Source organism: Leptinotarsa decemlineata, unplaced genomic scaffold, assembly GCF_025532065.1.
Source record: "Leptinotarsa decemlineata unplaced genomic scaffold, Ldec_3_MD MMD2_tig00000133_RagTag_RagTag, whole genome shotgun sequence".
Lineage (NCBI taxonomy): Eukaryota > Metazoa > Arthropoda > Insecta > Coleoptera > Chrysomelidae > Leptinotarsa > Leptinotarsa decemlineata.
Window position 1 is genome coordinate 5795579 of NW_027412542.1, and position 15074 is coordinate 5810652.

Sequence of the window (15074 nt, forward strand, 5' to 3'; positions counted from 1 at the left end):
CACAATGGGTAACCAGTATATTCCCATATGTCATATTCTATAGTCTACAGTTTACAGTAACACACATACATGATGTTTTTAAGAATACGGATTCTATGAGTTAACAAGTGTATTTTGACGAGCTCTGTAGAAATGGATCGTACCTGGTTGCTATCACAGACCATTGTCTAATATGATACAAAATGATTTGAGATCCCTGAAAGCACCAATACAATTGTAAATTAAAATTAATAGCTGAAAATACCAATTATATTGAGCAAAAAAAAAACCCTGAAATGAAATAACAATGAAAGAAAATGCAAGTAAAAAATTGAAAAATTAAGCAAAGATAAGAAATAAAAGTTGAAAAATTTCAAGCCAAGTTACTTCAATACGTTTCGATTGTTAGTATCCACAATCATCTTCGGGTGATGACTGAACTAATTCCTCCGAGAGATGACTGTTTATAGGCCATTCAAATGCTTTCACCTATCTTCTTTTCTAGCCTCACCGGTTTAGCGAGAGATGACCGTTTGGCGGGAGATGACCGTTTGGCGGGAGATGGCCATTTTTTGCTTGATAATGGATTTCCATATGTTGCGTATCTCTACGCTAGCTTGACTGAATACGTTGTTGGACAACCTATATGCGGCTTCTTTGAATTTCCTCCTAAACCGGTGTCCTTCCTATGGATGATGTTAGCTTGGGACCACTTGATGTTATGATGATGAGTGGGTTTGTGCTCGGCGATGGGGACTTCCACTAGCGTCTTGATTCAACCGATATAGAATTTGCCGTACTCACAGGGTATACGGTAAATGCAATTCTTGGAATCGCAGTCCGCGTTTGGTGGTCTGGTTTTTGTGAGGCTGTTACGGATGGTGTTTCCAGATCTGAAGCAGGTTCTGATGTTGTACTTGGACCCAATTCTTCTTATCCTTTTCGACAATCCTCTGATGTAGGGAAGTGCAAGTACTGGTTGTGATGGCTTCCCTTCTTTGCGAGACTCTTGTTGTCTTTCAGCCAAAGTTTCTTCTCTATACCTTCCTTCGTATTAGAGCTCGAAAGCACGGTCTACTAGAGTCTTGATGATTCCTTTTTTGTCGATTGATAATGGTTGGATTCGTCATTCAGAGATGTCTTCCATATGCAGTTTCAATATGCAGATCTTTCTCACTTAGTGTCGGTCCTTGTATGTTGTGAATAAGAAATGGTAGTTTTTCAAAACGTTAATCATCTGAAGAAAGCTAAGTCTAGAGCTTCCAATTTTTCCATAGATAACAAGTTACTGTAAGAAGCACGGTTGACTACTTACAATCTACTGATTGATGAAGGTGTATTTTATATTCTGCTCAAAATACCTCTTGTAAATTTTTAACAATCCCACCATTTTTAATGTTTGTGTTATCATTTCAAGAAGTTATTTTTCAGCCTTCTGCACGACATGCAGAAAATCATTCAAGAATACACACAGCTTGAGAGCACATATGTCATTAGACTGCATGAAGTTGAATGTATTTACTTGCGAACAGTGCCCGTTTACGTCTAAAAGAAGATTGAATATGAGGAAGCATTATGCATCAAAGCATAAGATGTTTGTTCTCCAATCCGACATTTACAGGAAACACGAGCCTTTAGTATGACAGGCAATTATTAGTGAGGACACAGGACCGCACAGGACAGATCTGAGGAAAACATGTTTTTTCACTAGTTTGTGATTGTAAAATTAATTGTTGGACAATAAAAGCTGAGTTTTTTCTTTGAATCTTTTTTATGACAGCTCTGCTTTCTTTGGTTTATAATGGTGACAGCAAAATCATTGAAATAACACCGTATGAAACATTTATATTTATATTCCAGAATCAATGAACATAGATAAAATACTGTCGCAACTTCACCAGTTATCGAAGTAGAAAGATTTTCAAGTTTTGTATAGAACATGATATCACTAGTCTGGGTCGCAAGATCCTTGTTTTGGAACTTCTGTCCAAGGGCTCCGAAAATTATGATCCAGGGCTCATTCGATTCGGAATGACATCTAGCAACTTTTTGAAAAATTTCAAGAGGGGCTCGAAAAACTTACAAAAGTTATAAACAATTTAGTGAAAAGAGGGGGGGTTGGTTTTTTGCAAATATCTCGGAAAATATTGGGGATATCCGAAATTTGAAAATAGATCCTTAAAGAGGAGGAAATTTCCTAAGAAAATTTCTGCATCACCAATATTTATTATTTGATACAGAGGCGAAAATAGCGCTAAAAGCGGGCGATGCTCGTCTCGCGCGCGCGCTAACCGATACGGACCTTAGAACAATAAAAAATATTTTAACCCATTAAATATCATTGTTAAGAAAAAAAACTCACATACCTTCTAGACACTTGAATAAACGAAAATTCATGAAAAAAAAATTCCCGTGATTTTTTTATTAGATATACTTTAGTCAATCAACTAATTTCTACAAGTTTTAAAATTACATATAAACCCTGATAATTTTCAAACTAAAAACCTCAAATTTTGTTCACTTCTTGGAAAGCCTTCTTGAAAGCCTTTAAAAAAGATTCCCGTTGGAAAAATAAAAAAATTTTGATTTTCTACTTTGTTAATAATAGTCAAAGACGTTAAAAAGTGAAAAATTCAATTGATGCAATGAAATTTTTATTTCAATATTGAAACTTATTCTTATTCTTGATATTTGTTTAGAAAATTGTTAAAAACAAATTGTCTATAAAATATTTGAAATTTTTCAAGGGGATTTTTATCAGTGATGGATGTTATGATTTTTAAAACCAAAATCGTTTCTTAAAAAAAAATTACTGCTCAAAAATGCATCTATTGTTGCTACTGAATATGAACATCAAGGAACGATTTTTTTAAATCATAATTTTTATTTCTCTTTGATATAAATTTATATTTTCTTCATTTAATAAACGATTTATTTTAAATGAATTAATTTTTACGATATATTTTTTCAATAGCACTAAAAAAACAAAAACAACCATGTGTCACTTTTTCTGTAAAAAAGAAAAATATTCAAAACATAGTTGAAAATAGAAAAAAATGTTTTTACTCGAAAAGTAACACATGGTTGTTTTTTTGATAGTATTTAAAAAAATATCGTAAAAATCAATTTGTTTGAAACAAATTGTTAATTAAATAAATGAAGAAAATATAAATTAAAAAAAATTTTTTTTTAAAATATCGAAGAGAAATAGAAATTATGATTTAAAAAAAATCGTTCTTTAAAATTCATATTCAGTAGCAAAAAAATTGTTAGTCAACAAATGCTTTTTTAACCTTTCAGTACTCGCGCCAAATTTCGGTACATAGTTACTCGCGCACGGCGGAGAAGACCGATTTGAAAATTAGAATAATTTAAGATGTGTTATTCATATTTTAAGAATCCTTTTCATTAAGAAAAAACAACTTCATTAAAAGAAAACTTTTACCAATAAATGTAAATAAAAAGTAACTCTACTGTTAAAAATATCAATAATTCAAATTAGGTTTTGGTTCTACTTCTGGTAATTGTAAGCCAATATTTGCACTGGTTGTTTTCTGGTGAATAATGTTTTTTCATATTGTTAACTTATCTTTACCTGTCCAGACTGGCTCTCTGGTAACAGGTACATATTCACTAGTGTCATCTTCAAACTCTTGCTACTTTCTAATTTCTGTTAGATATCATCTATCTCATCTCGTTTTTCATCATCTGTCCCATAATTTTCTTCAGCATCCACTTCAACGAACAACCTCGTCAGTGTTGCTTCCTCCTTTTCGTAATCCATATCTACAATACAAATAAATATCTAAAAAAATTAAATCAAGGTAACTTCAAAGTGCTGATAGGTAAGTATCAACTTTTTTCATAGGCTGGGGTTTGTAAATTTACATTCTAATAAATATTTTGTGTGAAAATAAAATAAAAACTTGGAATACTTACAGATTTTGTCTGGATTTTTTTACAAACAGTTAAAATGCGTCACTTCAATACTCGCACTCGGTCTACTTCACCGTGATCACTCAACATTTTGAAAAATCGCTTCCAAATAACATAAAACTGAGTGGGATGTTAGCTGGTCACGTGATCGAAAGGTACGTGGAGGGGGAGGCTGCATAGCCTCCTTTGTCTTAAATACTCTTTCAATGTATTTCTGGCCGGTCTGGGACACCGTGCGCGAGTAACGGAAGGTTAAGCATCAACTTTTTCTTTTTGAGAAACAATTTTGTTTTTGCAAATCATAATATTCATCACTGATAAAAATCCCCCCAAAACAATTTCAAATATCTTATGAACAATACATTTGTTTATAACAATTTTTCAAACAAATAGAGCTAAAGAATTATTGAAAATAATTTATAAGTGAATAATGAGAATACGAATAAATTTCAATATTAAAAAAAATCTTTATCTACTTGAATTTTTCACTTTTTAATGTCTTTGATTATTAATAACAAAATGGGAAATCCAAATTTTTCTATTTTTCTAACGGGAATCTTTTTTGAAGGCTTTCATGAAAAGCTCCAAGAGGTGAACAAAATTTGAGGTTTTTATTTAAAAATTATCTGGGTTTTATATAAATTTAAAACTTATAAAATTAACTAAATATAACTAATAAATTAATCACGGGAAAAAATTTGTCTAAATTAAAATTATAAATATTGGTGATAGAGTTTTGGGATGTAGGACATATTTTTAGAAAATTTACTCCTCTTCAATCACACGTTAAAAGGTAAGTACTCGTTAATCCTTAGCTCGCACAAGTCTCGACTTCTGAGGGTTGTCGTTCGTAGGGATGCGAAAGCTGGTTAACGGAAAAACAGATTTTAAACAGATATTTTTTTAGTATTTTCCGAGATATCTGCAAAAAACTAAACCCTCCTTTTTTTTACTAAATTGTTTGTAACTTTAGCTTTTTTGCCGAGCCCCTCTTGAAATTTTTCATAAAGTTGCTAGAGGTTATTTCGACCCGAAGGAGCCCTGGATCATAATTTTTGGTGCTCTTGGGCAGAAGTTCCAAAGAAAGGATCCTTCAACCAGACTATTGATACCATGTTCGAAACTTGAAAATCTTTCTCAAATATTAGTTTTTTTCTACTTCGATAACTGGTGAAGTTGCGACAATATTTTTCTTTCAGATTTTGTATACTATTAGGTACAGTTTTCGAATCTTCAATAACTTGATTTGAATTTGATTTTTCTATAATAATACATAATGAATTGAAGGGGTTATATTTTTAGGAGTGATTAATTTTTGGGAAAGTAGTAGTAGAAAGCCAAAAACTTTCTTCCCCAAAAAATACATAATGGAAGTAATAAAACATTTCACCGAAAGAAATATTACTAACAGCTTATTCTCATTGCCATCTTCAGCATCTGATATACTAAAAAGTTCGAAATTCAATAATAACAACACAGGGTGATATTTTTCTACAGCCATATAAATTTGAAGAATGATTATTTTTTCGAAACGTAACACTGGAAATCTGTCAACACTCTCTGTAGAGGAGAAAAGTGGCAGTGAGAATGTGTTATGTTTTTTCGAATAGAACCAAAAGAAATCAAAATTCAAATCAACACATTCAGGTATATCTTTGAGAGTAAGCGGAATCTTTCGCGTATCTCACGAATATGTGCAAAAACCCCAGTTATGCATCTTTTTTCTGACTGAACTAGCTTCATTTATCTTTTGGTTTCCGAAATTCCATGTGAGGATATCTTATCTTGGACACGCTGTGGATAGTTTCGATTCACGGACCTTCAACGATTCATCTGCTGGTTCTTCATTTTAAATTTCAATTAGCATTACAAATTTTTTACTGATCTTCCATTTTAGAGTACACGGTTGAAGACTACGGGAAAGTTCGATGTAATCAATGTGCTGGAATTTATAAGAATCGGACACAATTTCACAAACATTTTCAAGAACAGCACGTAAATACTCGCAAATACGACTGCGTTAAATGTGGAAAATCTTTCAAGAGAAAATACCATCTCAAGAGACACTCTATGGTCCATTTAACTGACTTCAAATCAGTCACATGATTGAAAAAATTATATATTGTGATTCACATGCAAATATTGGACAGTATACGTTATACGTTGTTAAATATAAAATTTTCATATTTTCTACAATTATTTTTGTGAATACTTATATTTTATGTGAAGAGAATTTTGTGATGAATATATTTTGATTTGTCTTAACTCCTCATATAATTTATGCATTAAATTGGAATCCTGTATAATAGACCTCAGTTTCAGCAATTAACCTCTTCAATTCGAAATTTCTTATCGGTGAGCATTTTTTGTGGTCTGCTAACAGCCAGTATTCGCTGGGAGACAAATCTGGCGAATACGGTGGATGTTCCATTGTTTTGATTGACTTATGACACGATGCGTTGTTTTAATGAAACTTTTTTTTCTGTCATATGTGGTGTTTATACGAACACGTTTGGAGTCAGCAAAGCAACGTTTATTTCAAAGTGATTGACAGTGTTTCGTGGTGCATTTCATCAGTTCGGACTTCCATTGTCTAATATGATGAAAATTGATTTGAAATCCCTGAAAGTATCAATGAAAATTCTAAAGATTGGCTAAAAAAACTGAAACTGAAATTACAATGAAATAAAATACAAGCAACAATCAAAAATTGAACTATTAACACGAGCTAAAAATTAAAAATGATTAACAAGAAATGAAAATTAAAAATTCAAAAATTCCAAGCCAAGTTACTTCACGACGTTTTGATTGTTATTATCCACAATCGTCTTCGGGTGATATCATCCAAAATATATTTGTAGTTTTGATAGAGAATCGTTGATTTTGTTGACAGTACCATACAGATTATTGCCTGAGATTGACAGTAACGTGTCATCTGCCAATAGATTGAAAAAATCATAGTCGTGATATTACTGTATATCATTGATATAGCATAGGAATAATGAAAGACCCAATACACTTTTCTGTGGTATACCGAAGTTATTGGTGATGGGGGCCGAGAAGATATTTGCCACTTTGGTGATCTGTTTTCGATCTGTTAGGTGTCCCTGGTCGATTTCAATACAGTACCCTATATACCAATGGCTTTTAACTTCAAAGAGGAAGATTAAAATCTTCCTCTTTGAAGATGATCATTTGGTGATCGAAACATATGTCGAGGTATTAAAAATAACGATTTGGTGTTGGGAAAAAACTCCAGTAATATTCATTACTACACCAAAGTTTCCAAACAGTGCATCATAAGGCTTTTAACTTATCAATCAGTATTTAACGAGCAATCGTTTCAAAAGCTCTGTTCAAGTTCAAGATAATTACAACTACATGATCACAACTATCAATTGATAGTTGATGAGTTATTAACAAATTATTTTGATTCAGATAATCAAGTAATTGTTGGTAAACAGCTCTCTCAAGCAATTTTTCTATACAAGATCAATACGAATATCATCTTCTTTCGACTCTCGTGAAATAGTATATATACTCGACTCAAAGTGAATGTAAAGCATTCTGAATATGACATACGGTGAACTCTAGAATCTTCCATATCAACCTTAGTGTATATATAAGTGGATAAGGTATCTGTTGTACAAATATTTTCCAGTAAAATATACATTGCTTGGATTGGGTTAACAAAATCAGCAAATTCAGAAGGTACATTTTGTTATGGAATCAGTGCGAATTATTTCGAAAAACATTATATTAGAAAACTATCAGATTACAGTTTACGAAGAATACAATTGAAAAGATTTGAAAATATCAATAGGTAAGGAGGGACATCAATGTTTTTTCCTGAATGGATGTTTGATTATATTAGCTTGTTTCAAAAGTTTTGTGAATACTTATTCAACTTAATCCTGCATATTTGCCAAATTCCTGTTTGGTGAAGGTTATCGAAGTGCTTGAATAGGTGATAGTCGGTTGGCGATAGGTCTGGGGAGTATGGGAGTAGGATCTAACCTCTTTTGTTGATACATTGCGTCTGTTTCCTCACAATAGGATTATCTGTGACGGTTTGGCCCGGTCGCTGAAAGTTAAAGTGAATCACACCAGTCACTGACTACTATACAGTTACCATGGTCTTTTTTGGTGAGTTTTCGCCTTCGAGAATTGCATGGGTGGCTCATCGGTATCAAACGACTATCCTGAATGTCTTCTGTTGTCGTAGAGGATCCACTTTTCATCACACGTGATGATCCAATGCAAAAAAGGATCGTTTTTTTTTGGTTGCGCAAAAGCAAAGAAGAACGAACCTCGAAACGTGACAATTTCGGTTGATCATTTAAATTGTGGGACACACACTTTACGAGTTTCTCGACCTTTCCAATACGTTTTAAACCACCATTATGGAATATTAGGAAAACTTTTATTCATGTTATTAAAACTAATCTAATGTGAAGATTGAATTTGATGATTTTTAACAAGTTTGTTAATATCAGGCTCAAATTCACCCAAAACGAGCGTTCGGTAATCTGCAATCGATTTCTCTTGTTAGTTAGCAACGTTGCCACAGCACTAAATACACGCTCACACAAATACGATGATGGAAATATTATCAAAATCGTTGAACGATGGACCACAATCCAGGGTACAATTGCGGGATTGACTCTTGTAGCCGAAATTCTTGGTATCCATTTTTGAATTTTATTTTTATTTTCTCGTTCGTAATCAGTTCTATGAGTTCTTATTCCAGCTGGGGTGATCCTGCTGTATTAACATTTGAAAAAAAATCCAACACCCAGTCCGGTATTTCCAATTTTAAAATGTCCTGGAATCGTTCTGCGAAATCACTGTGGAGGTTTTCCAAATGTTGGCAGTAAACAAGCAAGTCGTCGTTGTTGAAGCATACTGCTGACAAATTAGAGAAATCTCGAAACTCACGTCTGCTTGTATAAGAGCAATTGGGCTACAAAAGCAACAATGACATTTTTTATTTCATTCAAATTCAAGTCATCACCTTGAAGTTGAAGATTGACATCATTGAATAATTTATACAGGTCTGGCAAGTACGCAGTATCATTCTTTGAAGTGATGAGGTTGTCGTGCAATTCTTTGTCTTTGTTTTCCAAGAATTCTATCACAGAGTCAAATACACTGTAAAATCGAGTTAGACAGTTACCTCTTGATAACCAACGCACTTCTGTGTAAAATAGCAATCGGTTGAAATCTTAATCATTAGCAACACAAAGCTGATTGAATCATCTGTCATTTAAAGAACTGTTTCGGATTTTATTGACTCCTTTGATGATATATTGCAGTGATTGAGAGAGGCGCTTACTCAAAGTTTTCGCATCCAAATATTACCTACGAATGACGCAATGTACAGTGAGCACATCTGGAATTTTATTTTTTAATTACGCTGTAAAGCCTTTGTGACGTCCTGTCATAGCCGGTAGCAGCTGATATAATATTCTTCAGTGGAATTTCTTTCTCATCACAAAATTTTTCCAGTGTGTATTTTATATGATTTCTCCTTTTATATCCGTCTTTAAATTTCTGGCAGATAGGAGATCTTGATATATTTTCTCATTTTTAATAAAATTCACGTATGACAACAACGATGCTTCATTGGTTAGTAAAGTGGATTTATCTAACTGAATTGAGAATTTAGAAGTCTTCAGATGATTGTACAATGACTCTTCTATGTTTACAGCCATCTCATCAATTCGTCTTTCCACGGAACTATTGCTCAAAGTAATTTTTCGGATAATATCTGTCGCTGGTTTATGAAGCATAGTAGTGCACAATAGTGTGAGATTTACCTGTTTGAGCAATTACCATGGAGATATTGTAGGAAGCTCGGAACCCGTCGTCGTCTTCCTTGGAAGCCGCTGAGAAAAGTTTTGACACAGTTGGCTGAGCTGAATGTTTCTTTTCCATTTCTTAAAAATAAGTCACACTTTCGTCTTTTTTATCTGAATGCATTCTATTCAAATGATCTTGTAACCTTGAGGATTTCATCGTTTCATTCGAAAATGTTTTGTGGGATTTTCAATAAATCCATGTTTTATATATTACGTGCTATACTGCCGTTTCTTCTTTTTTGCTTCCGACATAATTTTGTCTTCAAAAATGCCGAAGTAAATAATCGAGTATTAAAAACACCACTCACAGTATTCACCACCGCACGTACAGCACTTTACCTAGCTAGTCGCTAACAAAATTCACTTGTTTTCGTAATATCATCGAATGACATTACTGGCTGGATGGCGCGTGCGATTTTATATGAGGCAGCGGCCGGGCCTAGTACTTCCGAGAATGGAGACTAGAAACTTCTCGCTTCGCATTGAAGCTTACCGCCATCTGTTGTACAGTTTGACAACTATCGGACAGGAAATAGTTACTCTCTAGTCCCCTGGATGGCGTTGCATGAGGAAATGTGCGTTAAGCGTAAAGGAGCGGTAAAGTTTGTGTTAAAAGCAAAAAAATATATTTAAATCAGCTATTGCCCCCCTAAACCGCTTCAACGCCCTCCAATCTTCTCTGTGCTCTTTACTGCCCCCCTATAGGCCTCCATCGCCCGAAAATCCGCAAACCAACGTTAAACAGTGCGTTATTCTTCGGGCTGTATCGGCAGCGCACATCGTTAAGTAATGAGGTGAAAAGAGGAAAAAAATGGCACAGCATCACTGAATAGAGTACAAAATTCTCTATCGATCAGTATGAACGACGATACGGTAGACTAAATATTTATTGAGATATAGAGCTACAAAAACACATAACATTGAAATGGACAAAACTTTTGAAATAACCTAATATCATTAGTTCAGATTCATTGCAAATAATATGATATTATGGATTTTCCACCATACTATATTCAAGTTTCAGTTTAGCATTTCAACTATGCTTCAAGCTTATATCACCTCTCTAACATTATTAATTAAACAATTGTGAGCTTTTTTACTGTTCGTTAATCAAGAAAAATATGTAAGTGAACATCTGCGAAAATTATTCTGATTTCTTTGAGTGACAACTTTACCTTCATTTTGCTTAAATCATTTTTGCAACGTTCCATAAAAGTTCAATGTGTCGCACTGGTTTCATCTAAAAAAGAAAACTAATTCTTTTCAGTAACCATTTTTTTTTCACTTATTTTCTTCAATTTGGTTTTCAGGAGTACTGAATTTGGAACAAATAACTGGCCAACATTACAATTTTGCTTGTAAAATATGCGGAAGGGCCTACAAAAGGAAGAGTTCCCTGTACAATCATAGGCGATGGGAGTGCGGCAAGGACCCGCAATTCAAATGCTCGTACTGTCCATACAAAGGAAAGCAGAAAATCCATTTCATAATGCATGTGATGGCCAAACATAAGGAACATAAACAGGAAGTTCTCAGTGCGGCGTATAATCGATGACCACAGATTGTTCAAAACAAAAATTTTGGAAGATTCTCATTCTTGTGTAGAAATGCTATATATTCTTATTCATACTCATGAAAATATACGTGTCAATAGATATCTTACGAAACGTTGAGTTTTAGATAACATAATAACTATGAAGCATAAAAATACGGAAGCGCAGAATAGACACATATTTTTATTTTTCGTTTCCGAAAATTACGACTTTGAAACTCGAAATTTTGACTTCAATATCGAAATGTCAATATCGAAATATCGACGAAAATTCGAAATTACAACTTTGAAACTCGAAATTATGACTTTGTGTTCGAAATTATGACTTTGAACTCGAAATTACGACTTTGAACTCGAAACTACGACTTTGAAACTCGAGATTACGACTTTGAACTCGAAACTACGACTTTGAAACTCGAGATTACGACTTTAATAACGAAATTACGACTTTTAACTCGAAATTACGACGTCAAATTTGAAATTACGACTTTGAAACTCGAAATTATGACTTTGAACTCGAAATTACGACTTTAAATTGGAAACTACGACTTCAAACTTGAAATTACGATTTTAAACTCAAAATCACGCTTTTGAACTCGATATTATGCTTTTGAACACGATATTACGACTTTGGCCTCAAAATTATGACTTGGAATTCGAAATTACGACTTTAAACTCGAAATTACAATTTTAAACTCGAAATTACGACTTTGAATTCAAAATTTCGACTTGAAACTCGAAATTACGATATTGAAGTCGAAATTTCGAGTTCAAAAACCTCGAAATTACGAGATCAAAGTCAACATTTTGAGTATGAAAACGTAATTTTGTGGTAATTTCAAAATCACAAGATTGAAGTCGTAATTTCGAGTTTAAATCGTAATTTCGATACTGAAGTCGTAATTTGGAGTTAAAAGTCGGAATTATGACTTTAAACTCAAGATTACGAGATCAAAGTAAAAATTTCTAGTTTGATACCAATCCCGCAATTTCGAAATTACGACTTTTAATTCAAAATTTCGACTTCAAATTCGAAATTGCGAGCTCAAAGACGAAATTTTGAGTTCGAATACTTCGAAATTTCGAGATCAAAGTCGACATTTTGAGTATGAAATCGTAATTTGGAGTTTACAGTCGTGATTTCAAAATTGCGAGATTGAAGTCGTAATTTCGAGTTCAAAATCGTAATTTATTTTTTGAATTTATAATTTGAAGTCGTAATTTCCAAATAACGAGATTAAAGTCGTAATTTCGAAATCACGAGAATAAAGCCAAAATTTCGAGTTGAAACAACTTGAAATATCGAGATCAAAGTCGAAATTTCAAGTTCAAAATCGTAATTTAGAGGTTGAAGTCGTAGTTTCGAGTTTTAAATCGTAATTTCGAATTTTAAGTCGTGATTTCGAGTTTGAAGTCGTAATTTGGAAATTACGGGATTGAGATCGACATTTTGAGATTAAAGTCGTCACTTCCAAGAATCGAACAATGAAAATTTGTGGCCCTTTTGCGCTTCCGTTCAAAAGAGCCAAATGGTATGAATTCAGCTCTCATTGTTGCGCAGATTTATCAAAAATTTCGGAATTATATTTTCAAGTATGAAGTAAGAGCTAATTACCTCATTCGAATGATCTTATCACTCTCAAAATCTACAGTTGGAATAGGAAAAACATCTCATCAACGATATTTTGTTCTAAATAATGTTTTAGAATAATCCTAAGGCAGAAAATTCAGAAAAAGTTGAAAAAACTGTAGAATAACGTAAATTGAAAAATAAGAATCCAGTTAGATGCTGAGTACTATCATCGAGTCTTTCGACATATTATAAGATGTTAGATATTCCTGTTTTTAGTTCAGTTCAGTTGCAGTTTCACATATTGAGAAAATTGATCTTTCTCAACTAGATCGTTCTGCCGGGTTTTGAAAATTTCTCAATAAAAAGAATTTGTCACAATTAGTTTTTGATTGATTTGAATACATCCCAAGGATGTCAGCTCTGTAGGATTTCTCAAAATGTAATAATACATATCCAAGGATAGTTTTCTGAACTAAACTGCTACGGAAAATTTCGGGAATCCTGCACATGCTGAAAAAAATATAAAAACTCTCTTGCAGACGAACAGATTTTTTTTTTATGTGAATGAACAGTGTTGGTACTTAGAACAAAATTGCGTACTGGTAATATAGTTAAAAGTTTAATTAAATCCTTGAATAGTTTTCGGAAATAAAAGCTTGTATTTTTTTTGGCTCTCAAAAAGCGAATGGCATACTTTAAAACATCAGCTGGAATAATGCAATTGCATTAGTGTATGTGTAAAATAGTGTTCAGAATCGAATATTCATGATTTTGAATTCTTTAATGCCAATTCATATATTATTCAATTTTAATTTCATCATTGTTCCTGATCCATACATTATTTTATTTTTGCATTTTTATGAAGGATTCAGATATCACATTATTATTTATAGGTATTTCAAGTATTTTTTGTGATGAATTTCACTCCCTAAATATTTTTATTCTCTCTTTTCCATATTTTGTCTGATTTATTTCATAATATTGAACATTTCTCAAGAATTTGAGAAATATAATATAAATAACTGGATTGTACAAATAATACTACTAGTAGTTATATAATTATTTTTCAATATATTTTTTATATGTAGTTATATCGAAGTTATACTCATATTTATTTATCTATATTTATTTATAATTTTCAGTTCATTTCGAAACACTTTGTCGGTTGAGGGTTTTGGTGATTGTTTTTACATATATTGATATTTATAGGCACCTTTTTTGAATTGTTATAGGCAAAATCAGTTATTCTCCAAAACTTTTTATACTTTTTCATAATTTTATTATTTGTTGTTTTTGTTCTCAGAAATAAATAATATAAATTACAATTGATTTTTTCGTTATTTTTAATGTATATATTTGCATTTTATAGTTTCTGATAAATTTGGGACCGTATTTATTATAGATTTTGACTCAGACTTGCAAATCTTGAAATAATTTTTTATTTTTCTAGTGGAGGAACTTTGTATCGTATATTAGATTCTCGAATGTTGTTCAAAAACATTGACATCTCGGTGATTATAAAAAATCGCTTTTTTTGACAATGTTGAGGATTGTTCACTGATGTATCACTGTCATTTTGAATTTCAAAATGAGTTGCATCGATGTTTCAACAAAAATGTGTACAATGTTTCAATGAGTTATGAGGAACAAAACAAAGGGGCCTGGGGATACCCTGCAGAATGGTTTCGCAAAAAATTAAACTTCATGCACACTTTTCCTGAGCCAAGATCACTGAAAGATATATTCCTGCCGAATTTCAGCCTTGTAGCTTTGAATTTGTCGAAATTGAGAATATTTCAATTTACGTATTTTTTTTATTTTCAATTTCTTATATCTGGTCATCTTGAAAAATTCTACAAACTCTGAAAATGAGGTTGGGGTATCTACAAAGCAGCGTTTAAAATAACCTTTTTTTTCATAATAGGCGAACATATACAGGGGTGCGTAAATGTCCAGAATAAAATTAATATATTTTTTACCAGTATTTTAGGAAAAAAACGCTGAAACACGTCAGTTGATTTCACGTTGTACGAATTTTTTGGCAATAAAATAAAATATTTTTTTTCAACCCCTTAGCTGCAACCCTCCCCATTTTTTTCAAATGCAAACCTATGTCGTGTATGGGCTCATTGAAAAGCTCGTAAAAAATGGAATCTGATCATACCCTTCATTT

General features: G+C 32.6%; 1 protein-coding gene across 1 annotated transcript in view; it reads left to right on the forward strand.

The window, feature by feature from the left end:
* The window catches only part of LOC141481297 (longitudinals lacking protein, isoforms A/B/D/L-like), a 38636-nt gene extending 23787 nt beyond the window's left edge, over positions 1-14849 (forward strand). The window contains exon 2 of the mRNA XM_074172697.1: positions 11087-14849. Within this exon, the coding sequence (XP_074028798.1) occupies positions 11087-11331 (245 nt within the window). The 3' untranslated portion in view covers positions 11332-14849. The remainder of the gene's footprint in view (positions 1-11086) is intronic.
* Positions 14850-15074: the final 225 nt, after the last annotated feature.